This window comes from Leptosomus discolor, chromosome 1 (assembly GCF_034619465.1).
Source record: "Leptosomus discolor isolate bLepDis1 chromosome 1, bLepDis1.hap2, whole genome shotgun sequence".
Taxonomy (NCBI): Eukaryota; Metazoa; Chordata; class Aves; order Leptosomiformes; family Leptosomidae; genus Leptosomus; species Leptosomus discolor.
The window spans coordinates 46,274,534-46,298,038 of NC_141391.1; the positions used below are offsets into that span (position 1 = coordinate 46,274,534).

At 39.5% G+C, this 23,505-nt stretch overlaps 2 protein-coding genes across 4 annotated transcripts in view; both read left to right on the forward strand.

Moving 5' to 3' along the window:
• UCHL3 (ubiquitin C-terminal hydrolase L3) overlaps positions 1-12,174 on the forward strand; it is a 48,276-nt gene extending 36,102 nt beyond the window's left edge. The window contains exons 7-9 of the mRNA XM_086482003.1: positions 8,139-8,214; positions 10,619-10,677; positions 11,946-12,174. Coding sequence (XP_086338129.1) covers positions 8,139-8,214; positions 10,619-10,677; positions 11,946-12,029 — 219 coding nt within the window. The 3' untranslated portion in view covers positions 12,030-12,174. The remainder of the gene's footprint in view (positions 1-8,138; positions 8,215-10,618; positions 10,678-11,945) is intronic.
• A 5,760-nt stretch (positions 12,175-17,934) lies between these two features.
• LMO7 (LIM domain 7) overlaps positions 17,935-23,505 on the forward strand; it is a 134,603-nt gene continuing 129,032 nt past the window's right edge. For all 3 annotated transcript variants that reach the window (XM_086482005.1, XM_086482004.1, XM_086482006.1), the window contains exon 1: positions 17,935-18,003. In XM_086482005.1, the coding sequence (XP_086338131.1) occupies positions 17,935-18,003 (69 nt within the window). The remainder of the gene's footprint in view (positions 18,004-23,505) is intronic.

A 23,505-nucleotide genomic window follows, 5' to 3' on the forward strand; every position in this document is an offset into this window, starting at 1 on the left:
TTTTACTGAGGTGAAATAACTGTTTTGACCGTGGTCCAAATAATTTCCCTTTTCATAGAGGTCTGTCTTTCCAGATGTGGAAATCCTTCTTAATGTTTTATTGCTATTAAAAATTAGTGTCCAAATGCTTCCATTTCTTTATAGCTTTTATATTTTTATCCTGACAAGTATCTCAAGATGAGAACTTTTCCCAGACACCTTTCTCTTTATGTGAACAGTAATTGCTATTATTAAGTATCTAGCTCTCTTGTAAGCTTCAGAACTATGGACCATTCTTGATGTTATCATTTGGAGATAGTTAAATACCTTGGGATTTGAGGAAGCATGGAGTTTAGCACAGTTAAGTTCTCTCCAACTCATGCTTCTTCCCCCCATTTAATATTTATGCCATTAACATTGGCAAACCTCTGACATTTTCCTTGGGGACTTTTTTGTTTGTTTAGCAAAACTTGGAAAATTCTATGTCATATTTCTGTAATTTGAAACTAGGATCCTGTATGAATTTGACCTATATAAGCTTGTTGTTAACAAAAGACTTATTGAGGAAGACTTGAGCTTGAGCATGCCTGCCTAGAACAAAATTGTGAATTGACCATGGGTTTACTTCAATGCTAAATAAACCATGACTTATCCAAGGATGGACATTATAGCATAATCTGTTGTGATTATACTAGAATACCTCTGTTGGCAAGTGGAGAGTTTTGTTTACTTCAGAATATTTCTAAAAAGAACTCATCCATTAGCAGTGAGCATTTGCTTTGAAAATGTTCAAAACCAAAATAATTCAAAAAATAAGTGGCCTTCAATACAGTTGTATCTGGCGAAACAGAAGCTTGTCACTAAAAATAGTTTTAAAATATTACTTGTTAAGTCCCCTGAGATCCTGACTGTCTCCATCTGACAGATTAAAATTGTAAATCCTATATGCAAAGATTTATCACTGAATACAATATAATCTGATATTTACTGTTAACTAAAATGTACTTGCCTTTACACTTCTCTATAACATACCTCTTCAAGATGATACAAGAACACACAAGCTATATGTAAATTAGTTTAATACAAAAAAAAAAGACAGCATTTTGTGTATTAAGACTGTCTCATTTGCCTTGATAATAAATAGTACCTTGTCCTTCAAGTTTTGTCCTGTCAATTCCTATCAACAAGTATTATTAGTACAACTCTGACCATTCTGCTAGATGTACAAAGAGGCTAAATTGGTCTCAGTGTTATATGGAAATGTTCTAGTATTGTTTTTATTAAGATATCTATGTACTTAAATTTAAGGTGGGGAGGGGGGATATCCAGTATATTCATCTATTTAAAATAGATGAACTTTCTTGTAGTTCTAAGTACATTTTTACTACTTAAACATTGACAGACAGAAAATAGATAGTTTCAAAATTAAGAGCAAAAGTCTTAATGATGGGAGACTGTGATAAAACCACTTTCCCTACTTCGTTGATTTTTTTTTTTTTTTTTTTTTTTTTTGTGGTGGGTTGACCTTGGCTGGACACCAGGTGCCCACCAGGCCACTCTGTCATTTCCCTTAGCAGGACAGGGAAGGGAGAGAAATTAAGATGGAAGAAAACTTGTGGGTCAAGATAAAGGCAGTTTAATAACGCAAAAGCAAAGGCTGCATGCGGAAGCAAAGGAAACCAAAAGATTTATTCTCTACTTCACATCAGCAGGCGATGTCCAGCCACATTCGAGGAAGCAGGGCTTCAGTACACATAGCAGTTGCTCCAGAAGACAAATGTCATGATAACTAATGCTCCCCCTTCCTCCTCCTTTCTCTTAGCTTTTATTGCTGAGCAGACATCATATGGTATGGAATATCCCTTTGGTCAGTTTGGGTCAGCTGTCCTGGCTTTGTCACTTCCCAAGATCTTGCCCTCCCCCAGCCTACTGAGTGAGGCAGGGCAGGGTTGGAGAGAGCCTTGATGCTGTTCGAGCCCTGCTCAGGAGTAGCCAAAACACGGGTGTGTTATCAACACCTTTCTAGCTACCACTACAAAGCACAGCACTAGGAGAGTTGCTGTGGGGAAAATTAACTCCGTTTCAGCCAGACCCAATACAACTTTTTAGAGTAGGTCTCCAGATGAGTTAAGAACATATAATAGAAGAAAAAAAAATTACTGTCCTGAAATGTTCTTTGCAAACCTAATAAATTGCAGTAGATGTGGCAAATAGTGAAACTATAGGTAACTACATGCTTCATTAGTAATGTTGATTTTTTTTTTTTTTTCTTCAATCCCTTATTCTTCCAGCTCATCTGTTCTTTTGGTTTAATGTCTCTGCTTGCCTTAGGATCATTTTGCTGCCTCTTATATATCAAGCTAATCTCCTAATTCCTTTTTCTTTCCTACACTTCTGAAGTTGGAAAACATGCTCTTTGTTTTCTCCCATTTACTTTCTGTGTCAGCTAAAGTTCCCGTTCTTAAATATTCAAACAAATGAACAAAAAACCAACAACAAGCAATACCTATGTAGAGCAGCGTACTGCTGAATAATCTCTCTTGTTTATGGATCTAAAAGCAGACTTGTGTTCGTATAGACATGCTGTATCCAGATACTATGGTCATCGATAGTGCACATCTCTGAATTTGACCTTCTTGCTTGACATCCTCCCATTCAAAATCAGATGCTACTGTCCAGCATCTTGGAATTGTACCTCACCTGACACTCACTTATTCTAGCAATATTTGGGGACATAGAGCTAATAAGCCTGAGACAGCTTGTATACCATGACAGCATGGTAGAAAAATATATAAGCCAATGCTTAGCAAAGGAACTTCTTGTCCATTCTTGGGTTAGCAATCAGGACAATCCCTCAGCACCTTTCTTACAGAAATTCTTTTTCATTATTCTGGACAAGGGATACTTTGACCTAAATTAAGCTATGTATGTTCCTCTGTGAAACTCCAGAGCATTTTGGATACCGTAAACTCACTGCAGTATTGAGCATGAATAGAGAAGTCACTGTTCTGTGAGAATGAGCCAGAAATAATCTTGCTGAAACTTGTGATCATCATTCCAGTGGTCTTTGTTTAATTGCAGTATTTTAACTAGGATACAAATGCCTTTCCCAGGCCTACACAGTACATCTGCCCAAGCATGTTCCATGCTTCAAAATGGAAATTACAGATGTCTAATCTACCCAATAGCAATCACATCACTTTTTAACCCCTTTACTTAAAAATTTATTGAATCCAAACTATACTTAAGTTGTGTAAACTTCGTTTTCGAACATGTTTTTCTTTGGCTTCTTGTAACTCCTTGTGACTGAAATTGTATAGTTAACCCTGTAAGGTTTTTCCTTCTCTTAGACTTCAGTTACTTTTGTCATGATCTTTCAATTGGATGCATCTGAAACTTTTTATTGCTTAAGGTTCTGCAAAATTGTGTTTTCCTTATCAGTCTTTACCGCTTTTCTTCCAGAACCTGACAGGCTCTTGATTCCAATTTCTTGACTGAACACAAGTGGTGGCTTTTCTTTCCCAGTCACTACCTGTAATGCAAAGCATTCTAAAAACTGGTTTCTGAGACTTCTTGGTTCACTCACTTCTCTCTAGAGCAAGTGTAAGGAAATAATAAAAACACAAGATTTCATTGGAAGAAGTTGCCTGAAATATGTCATGTGACATTGAACCTGGTTTTATAATGTAGTCTTTCATAAATAAATTTTAAGCAGGATGTGGTGTGGACTTGTTCAGTATATCCATGACAGCAAGACAAAAATATTCTTTTCCCAATTGTGTGTTTGTCCCAGAAATGGAATTTAGGGAAAAAAAAAACATTTGCACATCAAATTTGATGAACAGTTTTGTTGTAAATTAGCAACATCGAAGATCAAAAGATTTCAAATGCATGAAAATTGAATACTGACTTTTAGATTGGGGTAATGGTCGAAGTGCAGTAGCAAGATTACCTGTGTAGGTGATGAAATAGACTTTATTAGACAAGCTGATATGATTGGGCAAACGGTGATAAAGGGGTGTACCACTGAGTTTCTGAGCATTAGTTGAACAAGAAGAAAGAAGACTGTTGTAGTTCATGAGGAGAGGGCAGCATGCAGTGGTGAGAGGTAAAATCAAGGAATTTCTCAGTACAAAAAAAGTGACTAGAAAGGGTTATAATTTGTATAGTAAAAACTTTGGGAACTGCTATTTTAAAAACTACTGATTGGAAATCTGCTAGTGAAGAATAGAGGAGGAAATGTGGAAGTGCTGCTTCGATCACGCGAACAGATGGGTGTTGACCTGAGACAAGTCAATTAAAATTCGCTTCTCACAGCAGTCAGCAATTATTTATTATTTAATTTGAATGTCCATGTCAGCAGAGAAAGCCGTCAAATCCTCTGAAAATCTGGGACTTGGTCACTTAGGTGATTTTAATGTGGTATCCAGAATTGGGGGGCATGACAACCTTGGCTGTCACTTTTGCATATGAGACTGGGTATTCATGAAGATACGCTATATTATTATTATTGAGCATTATCTCAATACCTTGAGGACAAATTACAGCTGACATGTTCTCAGAACCACCACTTTGAGCACTCACCTTTTTGCATTTTTCTTCTTCAAATCTGTTTCAAGGCTACTGGTCATTATTTTTCAGGGTTTTTGTTTGTTTGTTTGAAGAGATAAATTGGAAAAGTGATGTCCACTAACACATACTACCAAAACTTATTTCTTATACTAAGGTTGAAACCATAACATAAGCTTCGGTAAGCAACCCAAGATGCTGGTATTTGTTCTCTTTCTGTTTTTCCTGGATGAGAAAGAAATACAAATTTTTTTCACTGTGTGCTATAGCTCTTCAGAAGACTTGAAAAATGGTTAGTTCCAAATCCTGATTAGACAATCATCTTATTTAGACTCCTGTGTCTTTCTCCTTCCTTGGGGTTCATACGTGGCCATTCAAGTCTGCGCTCTCCTTTTGCATATTGAGTGGGCTTCTAAGTGAAAAAATCTAAAGGAATGGGTCATCCCAGCACTTGACTGATGTTCATGTTACTGTGGTCTCTGACAAGAAAAGTAATCAAAAGAAAATCCTCTGTAATTGTTCTGTATCTATTGATGAACATGCAGGGAGATTCTTAAAGCTATGTTCTCTTGTTCTTTTAAGCATTTGCACTGACTGTTTATTAGAAGCTGAAAACTTGGCCAAAGGTGTAGCTTTTCAAGGAGACCACAAAAGACATCTCCCTGAAGCTGACTTTCCCTCTTTTTTCCATTCCTTTGAAATTTAAATACTTCTGGTTCAAGTGTTAGAATTTCTGGAACTTCCCAGTGAAGTAGAAATTGGCCGGAGTAGGCTGCTTTGTGTTCGTGTGTCTGTCTGTGCATGTGCATGCACATATATGCAATGGTGCCCTTTTTTGTCCCGGGGGGGGGGGGGGGGGGGGGGATTTTGAATCAGATTCATCATATTAGGAAATTTTAATCCAGTTACTTGTTTGCCTAAGTCATAAGCAACAGATTTTTATAATATAAAGTTTGAGGTCATCTTGACTAGTCAGACCTTATTGTTTCTCTGTGCTTATGATTATGCAAATAATTGTCTGCCAAAAATGATTGAAATCCTAATTTTTCAAGAAATCTAATAATCTACTTTGTAGTAAATTTACTTCTAAGATAGATGAAAAGAAGTCACAAGTGAAGGAGACTGTCCACATTAGAACATGTGGTAGAAACTTTAATAATGGCATGGCACTTTTGTTCTCACTCTGAGGTTAGGGAATTAAAAATGTAAAAAGACAACATTTCTCACGGGTTGTTGCAATACCACAATGAAAGCACGTTATTTAGATTAGGCATGTACAAAAACTCAGCGGGATTCTATAGGAGTCTGTCTCCATGTAAACTCTGTGAAAAGTTGATCATGGTTTTTTTTTTTGATGGCTTCCCTATTCATCTACTAGCTGTATATAGGCTCAGCATTCCAAGCATGCCAAGTTTGTATCTCTGTAGCAAAAGTGTTTATTAGAAGCTGGCAAAGAACACAGCCCTCAAAATGGTCAAAGGGGCAACTGTATTTTGTTCTAAATGTGATGAAAACCAAATCCTGAACATCTCAAAGTCCTCTGAAATAGTGATACTTTGAGCTCTTCTAGTTAATGTCAATTTGAGCCAGGTAGCGTGTGTTCAGATGCAAGCTTTTAAATGCTAAACCATTTCCTTCCTCAGGTGAGACTAACTGGCAGTGGTCTTTCCCCTAACCGTGAAATTCCTTAAGTCTAGATTTCCTATTTGATAGATTTAATTGGTAAGTGAACAGCCGTGAAGTCATATGCCTACAAAGGGAATTGTGAGGCAACGTGGGATTCGGCAAGGACCCTTAGCTTTGCCTGCCTGCACGCTTTCGTAGCACCACAGTTTAGAGGCCCGTAAAAAGTTGGTTGATCAATGGAAATAACAACAAGGTGCCATTGGTTGTCAGCCTCTGTCTTGTGTGGTTTTCAGGAATTATGGAAACCTGTGATCCTTGGAAGGTTACAACTGTGGTAGTCAGACTCTTGAGGCTCTTGTTTTTCTAAGCCCTGGCTCTAATTGGCCTTCTGTAAAACAATTCTCAAAGGCAATTCACTTATGCCATAGGGGGAAAAGACTCCTTGGAGTTCTGGTGGAAAGGTCCTCTCATCCCTTTGATAGCTGCCTCATCTTCAGTAGGAGGAATGCTCTTTCTCCCTTTTAGGCCCTCTGAAACAGATGAAACAGGGTATTTATACCTTTCACACTTTAACTGGTCATGGAGATGAATCTCAAAGGAGTGTGAGGGGACGTCGTGTGAGGGGTTTTTTGTTTTGTTTTTCTCTATTTTGTTTTTGAGCTTGCTACATAGAATTTCTGTCAGCTGTCGGCAGTTCCTCTGTAATGCGTTCTTGGCTGTATTGAAGGACTTGTGGTGACTTCTTGTCCTATGCTTTATTGTCTGGTTGTTTGCTACATTTCTTCAATTTAGATCATCTTTTGAAGTCTTTTCTAATGACCATCAGAAGGAAGGAAACTTAGAACCCAGTCTTGAAAACATGATGCAACTAGTTTCTGCTACTCAGTTTACACTCTAATCTGTTTCTGGCAAATTCACAGATTTTTGGGGTGCTTCAAGAAATTCACATAAGGCTAACAGTAATTACAAGATGGAAGAAAATTGCATGAAATATATTTTCACAGAAATCAGACTCTTGATAATTTAAGAAAATGGAGGTGCTTTTTCACATTCCTTCAAACAGTATCTTCTTAAATTGTAGATCAAGGCTTAAATGTGGACTGGACAGATTGCTGAGGAAATAAGACCATGAGATGCTATTGAACGCAACAGTGGTGATGCACCTTCTGGCTCAGAAGTTCAAAACCTACTGCTTAATGGATGCTGGGAATGTGTGCTGGCAGAGTACCATGCTGTGCCTGTCCTGTTTTCTTCTGAAAAAAGCTTTTGGTGGTTGTAGTTGGCAACACAGTACTGAGCTAAATAGATCTTTACCAACTGTAACCATTTTTTAATGTCGTGTCACTTGATGCTGTCACTGCATTTCAGTCCTTTCTGGGTATGATGCCACTTTTAAATTTCAACCTAGGCACCTCTGGTTATTTTCCTTCCTCCACACCTAAGATGTCTGAACTGTTTCTTTTGACTGCCTGTGAAGAGGGAACAGGTTAACTGTACTATACATGGCTTACGAGGAAAAAATTATTTTGGCTAAGCAAATATTTTCGGTTTTAAAATAGTACAGGTTCAGAGTTCAGCCCTGCATCGCTTTATTATGGGAGATGGGTTAGTGAAGGAGTTGCTATTTATTATTTTAATATCTATTTTTAATGTTAATGTATTTGAGCTGATACTACTTCTAATTCAGTAATGAAAAATAAAGCTTTTATGCAGAGCTAGAATTGGAAGTACTTCCAGTTACTTTACTGAAAGGATTCTTACTGATCTGTGCATTCCAGAGAGCTTCTTTGTATTCTGAAATGTTCTGCAGTGTGATTTCTGCCATTCTGTGTAGATCCAGAATGTGCTTCTCACTTGTGCTTTCTCTTGGCCTGGTGTTTTGCATATTATGATGATATATTCTCATTAATCACATTGTGTTAAGAGTTTTAGTGAACACAATTTTGTTTTGTTTTGTCTTGCAGGCACCAAGTATAGATGAAAAAGTAGATCTTCACTTTATTGCATTAGTTAATGTAGGTGGTCATCTCTATGAATTGGGTAAGAACACGTTTTATCCGCTCTCTCCGTTTGTTTGAAACAAATAGAAGAAGTAATGTTAACTATCAAAATTTGAGAGAGATGTAATGTAGGGCTTAGGTTCTTTTCAGCTGCATCATAGGGTCTGGGGGGGTTCTGTCAAACAATCGCAGCCTTTTTCCCATTGTTTTTTTGGATTCTCCTTCCTTTAACTCCTTCCTGTTAAGATAAAATGATACAGAATACTAGACAGCCTCTAAACTTCCTTCATGATTTGCAAGGACAGGAAGCAAGAAAGAGTTGATGAACACTCAAAGTTGCAGAGAGGAAAGTACTGTTATACTTATGTCCCTGAATTGCTTGTGGAATTAATAAATGAACTGTCTGCCACTTCAGAATTGTTAGCTATATTATTAAATGGCGTGATACAGTTGAAACTGAAATTATGTAGTCAGGATACTAGCAGATAACTAATATTCTGTAACTCGGTTGTCACTAGACAGTTAACTGTAAAACAGTAGTCTCTGTTTTCTGAATTACAGCTATTTTTTTCCCCTCTTCAGACTGCGGAGCACTGAGTTTTGCTCAGATATTCTCTAATGACTCCAATCTTAAATGTGTTGCCGGGCAACTAGGTTTTGCTGCAGGGTCTTCAGAAAACTAGCAAGTAGATCAGGATTTAGAAACTGCAAGTCACTGGTCTTTCCTAACATAATTTTTGCAGTATTTTATGGTGAGAACAATTTCATCTTTGAAAATCAACATGTAATTAAGCAATGCCGTTAACATGTAGCAAGTAATCATCACCTGTGGCATAAGCGGTATATAAGAAGTGGTTATGTTAATATTAAGGTGATCTAAGGGGTATTATCAGTGGTGAGTCGTAAACAATTGGCACACATTTCTGTATTTTTATGATGCTGTATTTTGTCAGTGAACTAGATCAAATAGTAAGGCAACTACTATAGGATGCAATATAAATATTTTATGACTCTAATTTTCATGACGTGATGGATGGCTCGCTCTTCTTTTAGTTGTGTGCTACTATCTCCATGTTACCTCTTCATTGTGCATTAATTTGCTCTGCCTAAAAAGCACACTACAGACTATGATTCCCATATTTAGCTATTTTCCACAAATATGATGAACCCACTTGAATTTTTTGCTGAAATTTAGAAGAGAAAAAAAGAGGCATTTAGCTCCACTGTGTAGTGGAATGCCAATACTACAATTTCTTTTGTTCTTAAAATAACTTCTCTCTGTACCAGCAGAAGAAAGCAAAAAATACTTAAAAGTAGGAAAATGGGAGAAGGTTTTTCAATTGATACACTGGCTTCAGTCACTGTGGCCAGCATGTGGGCTCTGGCAGGCAGAAAATGCTAAGAAAGCACATGGATGTTAAATGCTTATGATGTTTTTGCCATAGAAAACACGTTATTTATAAGCAGATGAAATTAAAATGCTGTTCTGCCAAGATGTATGTTAAAAAAAAAAAAAAATCAAATCAAACTTAGCTTGCAACAGTACAGGGCATTCAGTTCTGTTTCCCTGGCACGTTCTGAGGGTTTTGCATTGTTGTATCTTCAGTCGTGGTCGTTAAAATAATGAAAAACCTCTTGTTCATATACATCCAAAAGTTTTCTAACATAGAATCTATTTTTAGTTATGGAAAATGTAGTTTGGAAGTATTGTTAGCTTTGATGGAATCTTTGGGGAGGGAAAAGTCTTTAAAAGGGAGCACAGAGCCAAAAGGGAATTTAGTCTGGCAAATATTTAGGATATCCTCACATATGTTTTCATACTGTTGGCTCTTCACAAGTAACCTGAAACATATTTCTATGAATCAAATTATTTTTAAAATGCTGAGAACGATAGCATTATTATATTGCAAATGGGAGAAAAAATAATTAACTATAGCAACAATTTTTAAATGCTGTGAAAGTACTTAATACATGAAGCTACTGAGTTGGTTTGCTTATTTATTTTAAATGAGAATAACATTTCAGTTATGCCGGACTCTTCAAACTGGTCGGTTTGGTATTCTGTTCTGTCATGGAGTCCTTGATCACAGCTGTCAAAGACTACAGATGTACAGCTGCCTGCTGGGATAAGTCCATTAAGTGTAGCTGAAATTGTTCTTCTCTACTTGAAAAACTGAAGTACTACACTAGCACTAAAACAATTGCAACTTATAGCCTTAAAGTTTTCAAAGAAAATATTAGAGTATTTCATTGTTTTGATTGGATTTTTTTTTAATGTAACAGACCAGAGAATAGTTAGCTGCACACGTGATTCTTTTATGAAAAATAAGGTAGCATTTTTTTAAGTGAAGAGCAAAAAATCCGTTCAAATAGTTTTAACTGGAAAAATGAAGCTTTTCTAATTTTATAAATGTGTTGTTCAATCCTGCTTTGTGTTTCAACAGATGGGCGGAAGCCATTTCCAATAAACCATGGGGAAACTAGTGACGATTCTTTTTTAGAGGTAGGAATAGAAAACCTTCTTAAGTGGCGTTACACAGAATTCTTGCTGTATTTATACAAAATTTATAAAAAATATTTATAAAAATATTTATACAAAAGTTTTGCTATGTTTATGGTTGGATGAGGAATAGAGCACGTGGAATGGTGATACAGAATTAGGATTACAGAGTTTTAAAACAGGTATTTCAGAACGCTTATGTTGTGACTCTGGATGACAGAGTATAACATCATAACAAGAAATGTCAGAAGGGGTGACCGTAACAGAAGATCAGACTGACTTTTCTTTTGTGCTGAGTTCCATATACCCCTGCTCCTTTCCAGTTGTATGTGAGATGAAATCATCAGCTTGAAATAATTTTTCATTCTTTTTCCTTTGGTTTAGATACAGTTTGGTAGGTGCCATGCTAGATGGAAGTTGCTTTCCTTTCTGACACTTGCTAATAATCACTCTTCTTCAGTTTTGTGGCTTCTTTTGGGTGCTTCTTTGTGTCAGGAGCTATTTAGTTGAGAAATTAATTGGAAGGGAATACACTGAATTGGGAGGATAAACTGTCATCCCCACAGAATGATGCGAAGTTGAAGTTGAGAGAAGGCAATGCACAGACCTGACTTTTTTGGTGTCCAGACTGGATTAGCATTACAAAGGAAGAACCCAGAGAAACAAAAACCAAACAAAACCTTTTATTATTTAGTAGGATAGACTAATATCTGTCATGTTTGCATACAGTTTGTGCTTGTTTGGGCAAGGGGAGAATGTGGATAAAGCCTTCCTTTTTTCATATGTGGATTTTTTCTTTTTTACTAATAACATGTGTTCTCCAGATTGCACCCTAAAGCTAGATGAAGGAATTACTTCCTATCTTTCACTTACCCCACACAGCTTAGATTCATCTTGAGACAAAGGAATAATTTCTGAATACAACAGTACTAGCAAAGGCAACTTCAGAGATGCATTTAGAAAGTCAGACAAGCAACACATCTGTTGCACAAATATTCAGTCACAAAAATCATTGTTGCTAAGGTTCTGCGTAAAACTTATGCTGCCCATATGAGCACTGTAAATAATCTTGAATTGGTGACAACTCAGATCAGAAATACAGTTTATGTAGATTTGTCACACTGTTTAGTAATACTTTACAGAAAAATCCATTTTGAGCATAGTTTGTATAAAGCATAACTTTGTATTTCAGTGTGGGGTTTTTTCAATAAGTAAGTATGATTTATAGTGGGTTTTGTTTGTTTGTTTGTTTGTTTTACTTTTTTCCCTAGGATGCAATAGAAGTTTGCAAGAAATTCATGGAACGTGACCCAGAAGAATTAAGATTTAATGCAATTGCACTGTCTGCAGCTTAAAAGCCTTTTCCAGTGGGGCGAATCTATTGCAATGTATTGTAACAATAAAACTGTTGCCATATGTTAATAGTACAAATTTTGATACTTCCTTAACATGTTGATTAATTGTAACGTACGTGGAATAAACTTGCATTTGTCCTTGCTATACCTTGCTGCTTGTTCCTAAAGCAACTTTGGGTATTTATATACACGCATGCATTTTGTGCAAGACTTCTATGTGGTGGCTTTTTCCTCTTCCACCTCCTTAACAATTTTGGGAATTACTGTCTATGGTATTTCATCATAATAATGATGAGCTAGTTCAGAGCTGGATTATCATTTGTACCATTCACAGATAAAATTTTGAGTGGACTATGTGGTATGTTAATGGATAAAAACTTGAAATACAAGGCAATCTCCATCTTTTAATTATAATGATGCAAGACTTTTAAGAACTTTTGCAGATGACTCAAAAGACAAAGGCATTTTTTTCAGTGCATTATTTATAAATAAATATATGGAAGAAAAAAGGCAGAAAAAGGACTATTTCTTCTTACTGTTGGTGAGCATTAACATTTTAAAATTACCTTAATCTTTACATTTTGAATAAAACTTCATTTTGTTTCTCAAGCCTAATAATGTTAATAAATTGTCAAAAAACTGTAGTTAAACCAGTGTTTGCTATTTGTATGTGTAGAAGAACAACATGGATTTTTGCCCCAGAAAAGCCACACTAGTGACTAATGCTAGTTCAAATGGTAGAACTGTGGAGGGCACACACAGAGGCGAATATGGCAACGTGAAGTATCTCACCTGACTGAAATAAAGTAATGATTGTTGTAATTACGTTTTGTGTAACAAGAACAGGAACAGAGTATAGATTTTAAGATAGCCATGCCGGTCATATACTTTTTTTCCCTTTAGGAATATCTTTTATAAGTTTGTCAGGTGGCATTACTGCACGCTATGTGACACCTTCCCCTGTGCCATCCCTCCCACCCACTGGATCTTAAGGTACTGTTGACCAATTTCTACACTTGAATACACTTGGAAGGTTTGTTTTGTTTGGGGTTTTGGGGTATTTTTTGGCCAAGCAATCTTATGCTTTAAGATTCTTGTGAAGGTTAGTTTTGGTTAATGTGCATGTTTTTGACATTCCAGAAAAAATATTCCTTATTTGCTACTTTGAAATGAAATAATTCAGGTTTGCTTCCAGTCAAGACCACTACCAAAGGAAACCGAACCGTCCGTGTCCCAGAGGGTGCTTTCATTCTCTATCAATTGTCATTGCAGGAAAAAAAAAAACGGGGTTAGGCCAGAAGCAATCTGGCAGAGTTTTCCTTCTTTATAGAAAAGAAAGAGGCCTGGGAGTCTGTCTTATCACTTAAGAACATCTTTTGCACTCTAAAGAAGAAGTTGGAGTGCCTGTCTAAACCGTGTCACCTGGAGAGTCGACTAACAATAAGAATCTGTTTCCTATAACCGAGCTGGTTGCAAAAGTGAGGAGGAAGAACAACACTAATGAGCTTCTATTTTTGAGCACTTTTTCACCCCAATAAAATCCAGTATCGTTAAGACTTGCTTTATGTTACCACACTCATTAGTTAAGCCCTGAAACTTGGTTTTAAATAAAAATCAAAGGCTTTATTAACCAAAGGAGCTGCATTGTCTTCCTGCTAATATCAGAAAAATCAAATAAAAGTTGGCACAATTTAATTGGGATATTGCATACTTTATGCTAAAGGTGACTCTTGAGGATTACATTTAAAGTAAGCCATAGTTAATAGAGGTAAGGTGCTTTTAGGGTAGAGAGGAGGGTGAGGAAAGAGAGGAAGTACAGTTCAAAGCTGTTAAACTAGCCACATCAGTTGTCTGCTTTGGGGAAATAGTCACACCATATATGCTCTTCAATGTTCAGAAGATTTTGGTGGGTTTAGGTAATAAAATAGAGGAGCTCTGGTTTTGTGCAATTATTTATTGCAAAATTGCTTCGGAACTGGAGGTGTAATTGAGTATGAGGACAGATTAAGTGAATTCATGACAAAGGAAATCAAGGTTAGAATAGTAAACTTGGGTATTTTTCATGGTCGCACTGATAAAATACATCTTGATTAAGTAAAAACTCATAAATATAAAAATTCTTTTTTATATTTTGGCAATATAATAGTTTTACCCAGTCTTATGTATGTAGTCTTCAAATCAGTTGTCCTGCAGGGTAAGGTTTCCTTCTGTTGTGTTTTACTTTGTGTTAATTTCTGGTTTATTAATATATAAGATGGTAATTTTTAGTGAAAGTTGCTTTTGAAAAGGTTCTCAAAAGTTAGAGATGACAAAGGAAGAGCAATGCACCACTTTTTATGCTGAACTGTATCTGCACACTGCACAGTCCCTTGCTAGATTGAAATTTTGAAAGACACCACTGCAGAAACGCTCTCTTGCCTAACGTGTACAGTGCAACGGCCTTCCCCTGCTTCTAAGACTGTGCTTTGGCACAGGCATTGGCGACCATCATGAGGACCATAGGAAGTAAAGGGATCTACAAGATGCTGGAATATCTTTGGCATTGACAGAACCTGTGTAACTTGGATACAAGGAGTGAGGTACGAACACTTGGCTGTCTTGGGTAGTCCAGGAGGGCCCTGACCAGGGGCTGAAGGGCCCTGCAGACCACACGGTGCTTTTGGCTCTGCGCTGTCCATGCAGATGTTGCCTCACCTGTACAATCTGTGCTTATTAGCTCCAGCTCCATGGGAAAAAACTCTGTATTTCCTAACGTGTGCAGCCCTGCCAGAGCCTTGCCACTTTTGTATGGAGCGTGGTTTGGCCACAGGCACACAGCGCTAGTGACTGCCGGGAAATCCCTCCCCAGCTCCTGCAGTCTGGGCCCGCTGTATGCATCACCTTATGGAAAGGGTGCACATGGGAGTGAAGAGATGATGCACGCTCAGCACTGATGTTAATTTTAGCTGAGCGGAGCTGCTATGCTATTAAGCACTCAGGATTGTTCAAGCTCTTTTAAGTATATTGGTGTAAGTTTTCCCATGTTATTAAAAGCATTTTGTTGAGAAATTGTAGACTTTAATAACCAATAATTAATAATTTTAATTCCTTTCAATCACAGCTGCATGATTCACTTAAGGAAAGAAGGAGAAAGAAGTGTTTTCTGTCATTGAAATGTAGGTTTTAGAAAATAAACACACTTAAGTGCCCATATTTTGAAAATAAATACGGTCTTTCCTTAAGGGAAGAAGCCTGCCTTGGTAGAAAATATTATTGTATCAAATATTTGTAGAACTCTCTTTGGAAAGATTATGACGTAAACTGTTGCTTGGCTTATCCCTAGGAGCACACACATTGAAAGGGTTTGTTTGGGGTTTTTTTGCCAAGTAGAACAATATTATGTTTGCTACTTTTGACACCAACAACTAGCAGTCACACCTGGTGTATGTAATCTTTCTCTGATCTAGGAGTCTAGTGACTTACCCTGTTAGCGCAAAGGAGTATTGAACTGTTTTGGTTGTTCAGGCTTACGTCGATAAATTACCTGTGACAGTTGATATAAAATTCACTTTGAGGAAGAAATTTGCATGTTGGAACCTTTTTTACTTACTAACTTCGACTTCTAAATTGCTGTGGTCCGTTACTAAAACGAGGACTTAATCAAATTACTCAAATTATTTGATCTAAAACATTAAACACTTGACTTGTAAGAAAAGTGTTTTGATTTGCCATTAAGTGAAATAAAACAACCAGAAGTGAGAACTTGGAAACTGTTTTTTAAACATGACCTCTTTTGAACCCTGCTTCATAGAATTTAATTCTCAAGTAAATTTAAACTTTTATACTATTCATAGTTAACTTCTGTTACTTATTTTTATTTAAAGTGAAAAGGCAGACCTTAAAAATGTGGGAAATGCTGCAGCAGTTCTCCAGAGAAATGTTTAGTAATAACAGCTAACGCAAACTGATGTCAGCCAGCAGCACGTACATGCTTTATTTAGAAGTTTTCTAACCTTTTTAGTCCTGAATGTTAAATAGTGAGATGAGAGGGTTGTTTTCTGATGTTCAGGCTTCCCACTCGAGAAAAACGCAGATTCTTCATTTGTATTTGGTCTTGCGGCTGTTCTGGCTTGGAGCAGGAAAAAGGAGTAGGAAAAAATTTCAAAATTAGACCTTTGATTATTGTTTCATTCATCACTGGATCTATAGCATAGACATCTCAAATCATACCACTGTGAGGAGCTAACTGCATCATTTCTATGCATTTGTAACTATAATAAATGCCAGATTTCTCCTGAGGAACTTAGTTCAGCCAGAGTCACTGGGGTTTCCTTCCTGTGTGTACCACCAGCTACACTTGATTTCCACATACTGCAGGAATGTTGAACTTCTTTTCTATTCTAAGACAGTTGTTTACCTAGCAGAAATGAGATGTGCTCCAAGTAAACATCTTAGGACAAACTCATTTGTTTCTAGTACAAATTTTAAGTTATCTTTTCTCAGTAGTCCTTAAAAAATTACGTATGTTCTGCCATGGGCCATAAAAGCAAAAGCTGTGTGCAGCAACTGAGAGAAGATACAGAAAGAAAAATGCTATTAAAAGTTCAAGAAGTAAAAGATCATCTTAAATACAATGTTAAAATAAAATAAAGTACCTTTTTTAAAAAATATCCTAATGCTGTGCATGAATGTTCCAGAAAATGGCTCTTTTCCCTGATATTTCATTAACATTTTGGGGTAGCATGTGTCTACTCCTGTACTGGAAGAAAGAGGTTTTGCTGTGTTTAGTCAGCACAGCTGCTCCCTCCCGGCTCCAGCTCGAGTGCCGAGGTCAGGGTGGAAGAAGCTTGGCTATGGCACAGCGTAGTCTCCACTCACCCAATGTTCGTGGCTACCGCAGGGGCCAGAGCCGAGCCCGGGCTCAGGAAGAGTCGGGCTGAGAGCGGCCTTCCCCAGACCCGGCTGTAGCGCCAAGCCTGAGCACAGGGTAGCGTGGGGAGCAGAGAAGTCACGAAGAATCTGTTGCAGTGTATCGGGGACGCAGACACCAGTGAAATAAAGCAGCGGGCGCCAGTGGGGGATACTGAGAGCAAACCCAGAATTGAGGCAAACCGCGCTGAGGGCAGGAGGGAAGCATGGGGGCTGAGCTGCGCGGCTCCAGCATCTCTGTTTCGGTCATTTGCGGGGGGGGGGTGGAAGGCGTTCAGAACAAAGTGTGGATCTCTCGTGTCTTCCAAAGCAGTAGGAAAGGCTCCTAACTTCGTCCCCAAACGGGACAACGTTGTAGAAGAGCGTGGAGCCGTTTCCCCCCTCCCCGGATCGCGGCGCTGCCGACGGCTGCAAGGGAAGACCCGCGCGCGCGAGGGTGAAGAGTGGGCCCAGGGCCGGGGCTCCCGCTGCCCCGCCGGGGGAGGGAGGGAGGCAGGCGGCGGCAGCCCGCAGGGCAGTCCCGGCCGGGCGGGGGCGGTGTGCGGGGCGGCAGGTGGCGGGGGCCGGAGCGGCGGTGGCCGGCCCTGAAAGGTGCGATTGTCCCCAGCTATTCCTGGTATGCGGCGGGGCGGGAGCCGCCGGGGGCGGCCTCCACCGGGAGGAAGGGCGGGCGAGGGGCGCCGCGACCCGGCGGGACGGAGGAGCCGCTGCCGCGGGGGGTGCAGCCCCTCCCGGGCGTCCGGTTGCGCCGTCCCCGTGGCGGGCGGCGTTGCTTTAAAGCCAGCGGCTCCTTCAAATTCTTGCGGTCGCTGAGCGCCAGCGAACTCCCGGGAGGGGGAGCTCTGCGTGGAGGAGGCGAAGGGGGAGGAGACGGCGCGGGGAGCGTTAAAAGGAGGCAGCTGAATGACAGCGGCCGCTCCTCGCGCCCCCACCTCGCCGTAAGACCGGCTGCTCGCCGCTGCCCCTCTCGCTTGCTCCTTCATTCGCTCTGCCGGCCATGGAGGGGAGAGAGGACGTGGAGTGCGACTGCCAGGCGGCGTTCGCCGAAGCTCGGCGATGGGTAGAGGTGAGGCGTCTGCTGGTCGTTTCGGGTGTCACCCCCCGGTGCCCTCCCCGCGGGGCGGCTGGGCCGCCCCGGTTCCCCCGCGCCGCTCCGGGGTCTCGCCGCACCCCCCGCACGGCCGAGGAGGGAGGGCGCTGCCGTGGGGCTACCCCGTCGTCGGGCAGGAACTCTGGGGACGCGGCTCCCAAACTTCGTTTCTTTGTCAGCAGCTGCGGGCTGCTATTTTTAGAAGGTACCGTGAAAGCTTGCAGAGATTTGCCTTTGCAGCGTCGCAAACTCCCCACTCCCCGAAATCCAAATTAAAGGCTGCTATGGCCACCCCCGTGTCACTAAGGGTTATAATTTCTTGCCATCTTGTAAATTACTTCTGTAGCGCTTGCTCTGAGGCAGTCTGAGTTAAAGGCAATCTTCTCCTTCCTGTCCTAAAAGAGTTCGGGATGGAGAGTAACCTGAAATTACAGTCATTTTCTTCTCTCTTATTTTTAAACACGAGTGTCCGACAGCACATAGCACTTGACATAAATACCCATGTTTCTGTATCGTCACACAAAACCACGGCGGTGCAGCACATGCTAAGGCGTGGGGAAGAGGGTTGCACATAGGTGTACCTGGGTGTCCATGTGCGCTGGGCCAGCGGGGCTGCTGGCGTGGAAGGTGTTTTGGGAAATGTTAGAAATGTTGAACAGCCTTACTTAGAGTCATTGTGTGCTTTTAAAGAGGAGCTTTGGCGTGCTAATTTATATGTATTTTAACATATTAAGCATGTTTTCTTGCACCTGTTGACTTGAGAGGAAACACCTATTGTCAGAAATGCTATCCCAGTAACTTTCAAAGGGGTAAATACTTAAAGAAGTTACGTTTTAACCCCTGTCTTTGTAAGCTTGTCAAGATCTGAGTCCGGGCTTCTTTGTTTCCTCTGTAAAACAATGACATCTAGTGCTTAAAATCTATTGAGAATGTTGAACTGAGAGCACAGTAGGCAAGGGTATCACAAATGACTTCCACAAGTGTCAGTTCTGTGCCATACGTGAATGTAGGTAATTAAAGCAGTTCTGGCTTCCCAAAGTGTCAGTTTAGTAAGAGCTAGCTGTGAGTTTAGGTAATTAAAGCGTTCTTCTCTCACGTATATGTTTCTTGTATTGCTTCCTTTAAACTGGAAAAGCTTACTTTAAATAGTTTTGTTAAAGTGATGTAATGTCATCTTTGAAAACTCTATTTTAAGGGTTTGGGGATTTGTTTTAATTATTATTAATTTTCACTTGATACTGGCTGGTTGTACCATTCCTACAAAAGGTTCCCTCTCTGCCTCCCAGTAGCACATAGGAGTGCTAGCAAAGCGATGTAAACATAAAGCGTGCACTGTTTGTGTAGTGGAAGAACTGCATGTTCAGCTTCCTCCCTTCCCTATCTAATTTTTGTGGCTATACTTTGTTTCTGATATGTGAAAGCTGTTCTCATTTTAAAACTACTTTTAAACTTACCCATTGGATAAACATTTTATTGTAAATCGAGTAACTTAAAAACCTGAAGGTATTGATAAACAGGATGTTAAGAATTCTGTGATGTTGAAGAAAAATGTAAATATTTATTTCTCTATGAAATTAGGTTTGTGTTTCAGAGAATCTGTTGTGTTTCTCTACTCTTTAAATCCAGATGGATTAAAAAGCCAAGACCAACCATTTCCGTTGTTGTCTGAGAAGAGTAAAGATATTTTTAGAGTAATGAGACATGTCCCAAGGTTTCATGAGTCTTGGTGTAATGCAGTCGTGTATTGAGGGTGAAACTTGGTGAGTCCGGATGATGAAGCATTTAGTTTTGAAGATGAGACAGATTTCCAAATATTTATGAATTTGAAGTTCTTATGTTTTGGTAAGGTTTTGTGTGCCAGCTTCCCCCTAATGTTAGAGGAAGATGAAAGCGTACAAACGCTAGCTACTATATATTTAAAAGAACAAGCAAAAGTCTTTTTGTAAACTGTTACGATTTTCCTTTGCTAATGAAATTTGTGTTAACATGTTTCTGTATTTCAATACGGAGCTTTTTGGACTCTGAGATTAAAAAAAAAACCACCAACCAACAAACCAAACCTCAGAAGACCTGAGCTCAAACCTTGAAGCAGAGGGCTTTTTGTAATGGGAACAAGCATCTGTATCTGCAAGATCTTAGGAGTGCAAAAAAACCCACCCCAAAACATCAAAAAATTTCACCCTATCTATTCTTGAAACTCTTGGAGAGAGAGAAGAGTGTCCTGTCCAGGTCCCTCTTCTGCCTGTTCCCAGCTGGAGTCTTCATGTTGTATGACAGCTACTGGCTGGTGGGAGCTCAAACATTTGATCCTAGTTCTTATGCTGTACAAAAAAAAAAAAAAGCCAAACAAAAAAACCCAACCAAAACCCAACCAAAACAAAAAAAAAACCCAACAACTTGATTAAGAGTAATAACAACAACAAGAAAATGCATCTGATATCTGGTGTAAGTTAATGAAAGGCTTTGTTCTTTAATTCAGCTTCGTGTTGAGGCATAGTTTATGGTAATGCCGACAAGGCAGGTCTGTAGTCTTTACAGTGCAAAGAGCTCTTCAGGTGTAATCCCGAGCCTCTTGTGTTTTGTTTGCTGTGGTGAACTGGGAGGGGAGATAATGTTGCTTGTCTCACTACTTTAGCTGGAGATGGTTAGTCACTCTGGGGAGAGCTGCCTGTTGAGGACATCTACTTCTTTTGGGGAAAGAGTAGTCATTTCCTGTGAAAAACTCAAGCTCTTCTTGGGTGTTCCTTTCCGGAACCCAGTGCTCGTTAGTGCTGTTGGGTTCTTGCATCTGGGACTTTTGGAGTCTTCTGAGCTCTGCCTGTAACAACTGGTGCTGGTCAAACTCAAGTGCAGCTCAGCCTTTACTTAGCACTTCAGCTGGGCAGATGGTGCATGCTGAGACCAGAATAAAACCCTGAAACACCACAACTTAAAAATAGTTTCTCTAAGGTAGAGCTGTGTTTGCCAAAGCTAGAAATAGTTGGGTTAAAATTGCTTTACTGCGTTCTGTTCCATATTATAACTTAAGCAAGCCAAAAGCTGTTCCTCCAAACCAAAGCATTCTTCCCCCGGCTATTAAATATCCCAGACTGCCGAGTCTGTTTTCCTGCCTCAAGATGTGGGAGGGCAGTCTGTCTCTTCCTCTCAGCAGTCCTCAGAACTCAGCAGAACATGAAGTTCATCCTTGTGAATGAAGGGCAGACATAATTCCCCCTCCTCCATTTTGGGGGTGATGCCCCTCTAAGAGTTCAAGAGGAAAGAAGTGTGCTGTTTTCTTGTGAAATGTCTCTGCTTCTGATTCCTGTTCTGTGTCTTAAATGAACCCTAATCTTCAGGTAAATGTCTATGGTTTGAAATTGTTTGCTAAAGCAACTTGAAACCTGACCCATGAAGTCTGTAAATCTTTAGTTAGAGTGCCCTGAGGCAAATAACGCTTGGTTTTCTTTCCCCCCCAAAGTAGTCAAACATACAGATCCCGTCTGACTGAGGGTGGGCAGTGAGCGTGTGCCTGAATGAATTGTTGGAGTGAAAGAGCAGATCTGTAGGAAAGCACATGGAGCAACTTTGACAAATCCACTGAAGTGAAAAGTAGGTGTTGGGCCAAGTAACTCTTAATATTGCAAGTAGTTATGGGGCCTCTTGGGAGCTGAATTTCTTCCCCTAATGACTGTTCTAGAGTTGTTAAAGTCAGATATTCTGAGAGCTACTAATTTAATCTGATACCATCGTTGGGAGCATTAGTCTCAGAGTCACAGGGAGGACACTGTAGTCTTGGGATTGTTCCTCATGCAGGGACACTGCAGCAGAACAGAAGTCCTTTCTAGTGCTAATACTACCCAGTGTTGATGGAGAGAGGTGTTTCACCCTTAGGATTTCTCTAGCCAGATAAGGTTTTTATCATTTTCAATAGGCAGCGTTAGAGGAAGAGAGCCCGGCATGTCTGGATGGCAGCTAAAGATACCTCTGCTGCTCCTATCAGCCATGGCCATTAAATAGGTAGCAGAATAGCATAATTTATCTGAATCCTGTTGTGTGTGCTAACATCTTCATTTATTATTACTTGCAGTGTGCTTTTCAGGGTCCAAAACTCTCTTCCTTTGTGATTTAAAAGTATCTGTTATGTTTTGGATGTTGGAAAATTACTTGGGGGCTTTTGTTTTTGTCTTTTTCCAGGGGAAAAAAAAAAGTATGTACACACACAGACATGCATGTGCACACACCACCTCTGCCTGCTCAGAAGATTAAAAAAGCAGATTTGCAGAGTAGCTTGGTAGAAAGAGTCAGCTTGAGGATAAAACTTGAGAGCCAGGACTGCTTACTGAAATCTTTTGGTTTGGACCAACAATACAACAATCAAATCCAGTGAGTGGTCTCTGACATGTGGTTGCCAAATGTTTCTATTTGTTGAAACTATTCAAAGTCTGCATTTCTACTGTATATTTTTATGGCTTCTACAAATGCAGCAAGAGCTCTAGCAGTGATGTTTTCACTGTATTTGCATACATATCTTACTTCAGTGATTATTTTGTTTTGGTTTTCCCCCAAGCTTGAATAGAATGCATGGAGTCTGGTATGGCAGATGGGAGGAATAACTGTAGAGATAGAAGACTCATCTTGCCATTTAAATCCTCTTCTCATAGGTACATTTATTTCAGTTGAAATAATAGCTGTGAAAAGGTTTTTCTCAGTTCTGGGTAAGTTATTCTTGGATAGTGTGTAGAGAGCCAGTCGATGTCCTGGGTGGTGTCAGAGTGAAAAATGTGTGAATGAAGAGGCAAAAATCCATATATTGTATTGCCTAAACCATGTCTAATACTGTGTAATTCTGTCAAGTCATAAAACCTGGGTGGGCTGGTTTCTGGAGAACTTCTTACAGCACAGCTGCCAAAGTCCTGGCTCACATCTACACAAGGGATGTATTTTTAACCCCCCTTTAGGTGGATGGATCAATATTTCATTATTGTGTGTAGACTCTTGGCAGTGAGCCTTTGGATGGAGTAAATCTAGTTGTATCTAATTAATATATAAATAAGAATTGATACATAAATATACATGCTGTTACATAAATACTGTGGGAATGTAAATCCTAGAAATAATGTTCTCCACTGGCTGCAGACTATGAAAGTGCAGTGGCAAAATGTCATATAACAGGGCTAGTAATAATGTTTTAGAGGGAGTGGGTGACAGTAGTACTGTCTTATCTGGCTGGACATTATTCTGTCTGTCACCTTGTTGTCTGCTTTCTTCCAGACCTCAGGAAAAGTATCTGTGGTGTATTTGGTGATGTGTTTAAGAGAAAAGTGGGACTGATTTTTTGCTTAAGAGTAAAATCTGTTTCCTGGTTTCTGCAAGGTGGGTTTATGTGTTTTCAAGTTAAGTCTGTATTTGGATTTCTTAGAGATGCTCAAAGTCTGTCTTCACGCAGTCCTATGCAATGGGCACGCATAGCTTTGAGCTGAGTTCACAGTGTAGTTTCCT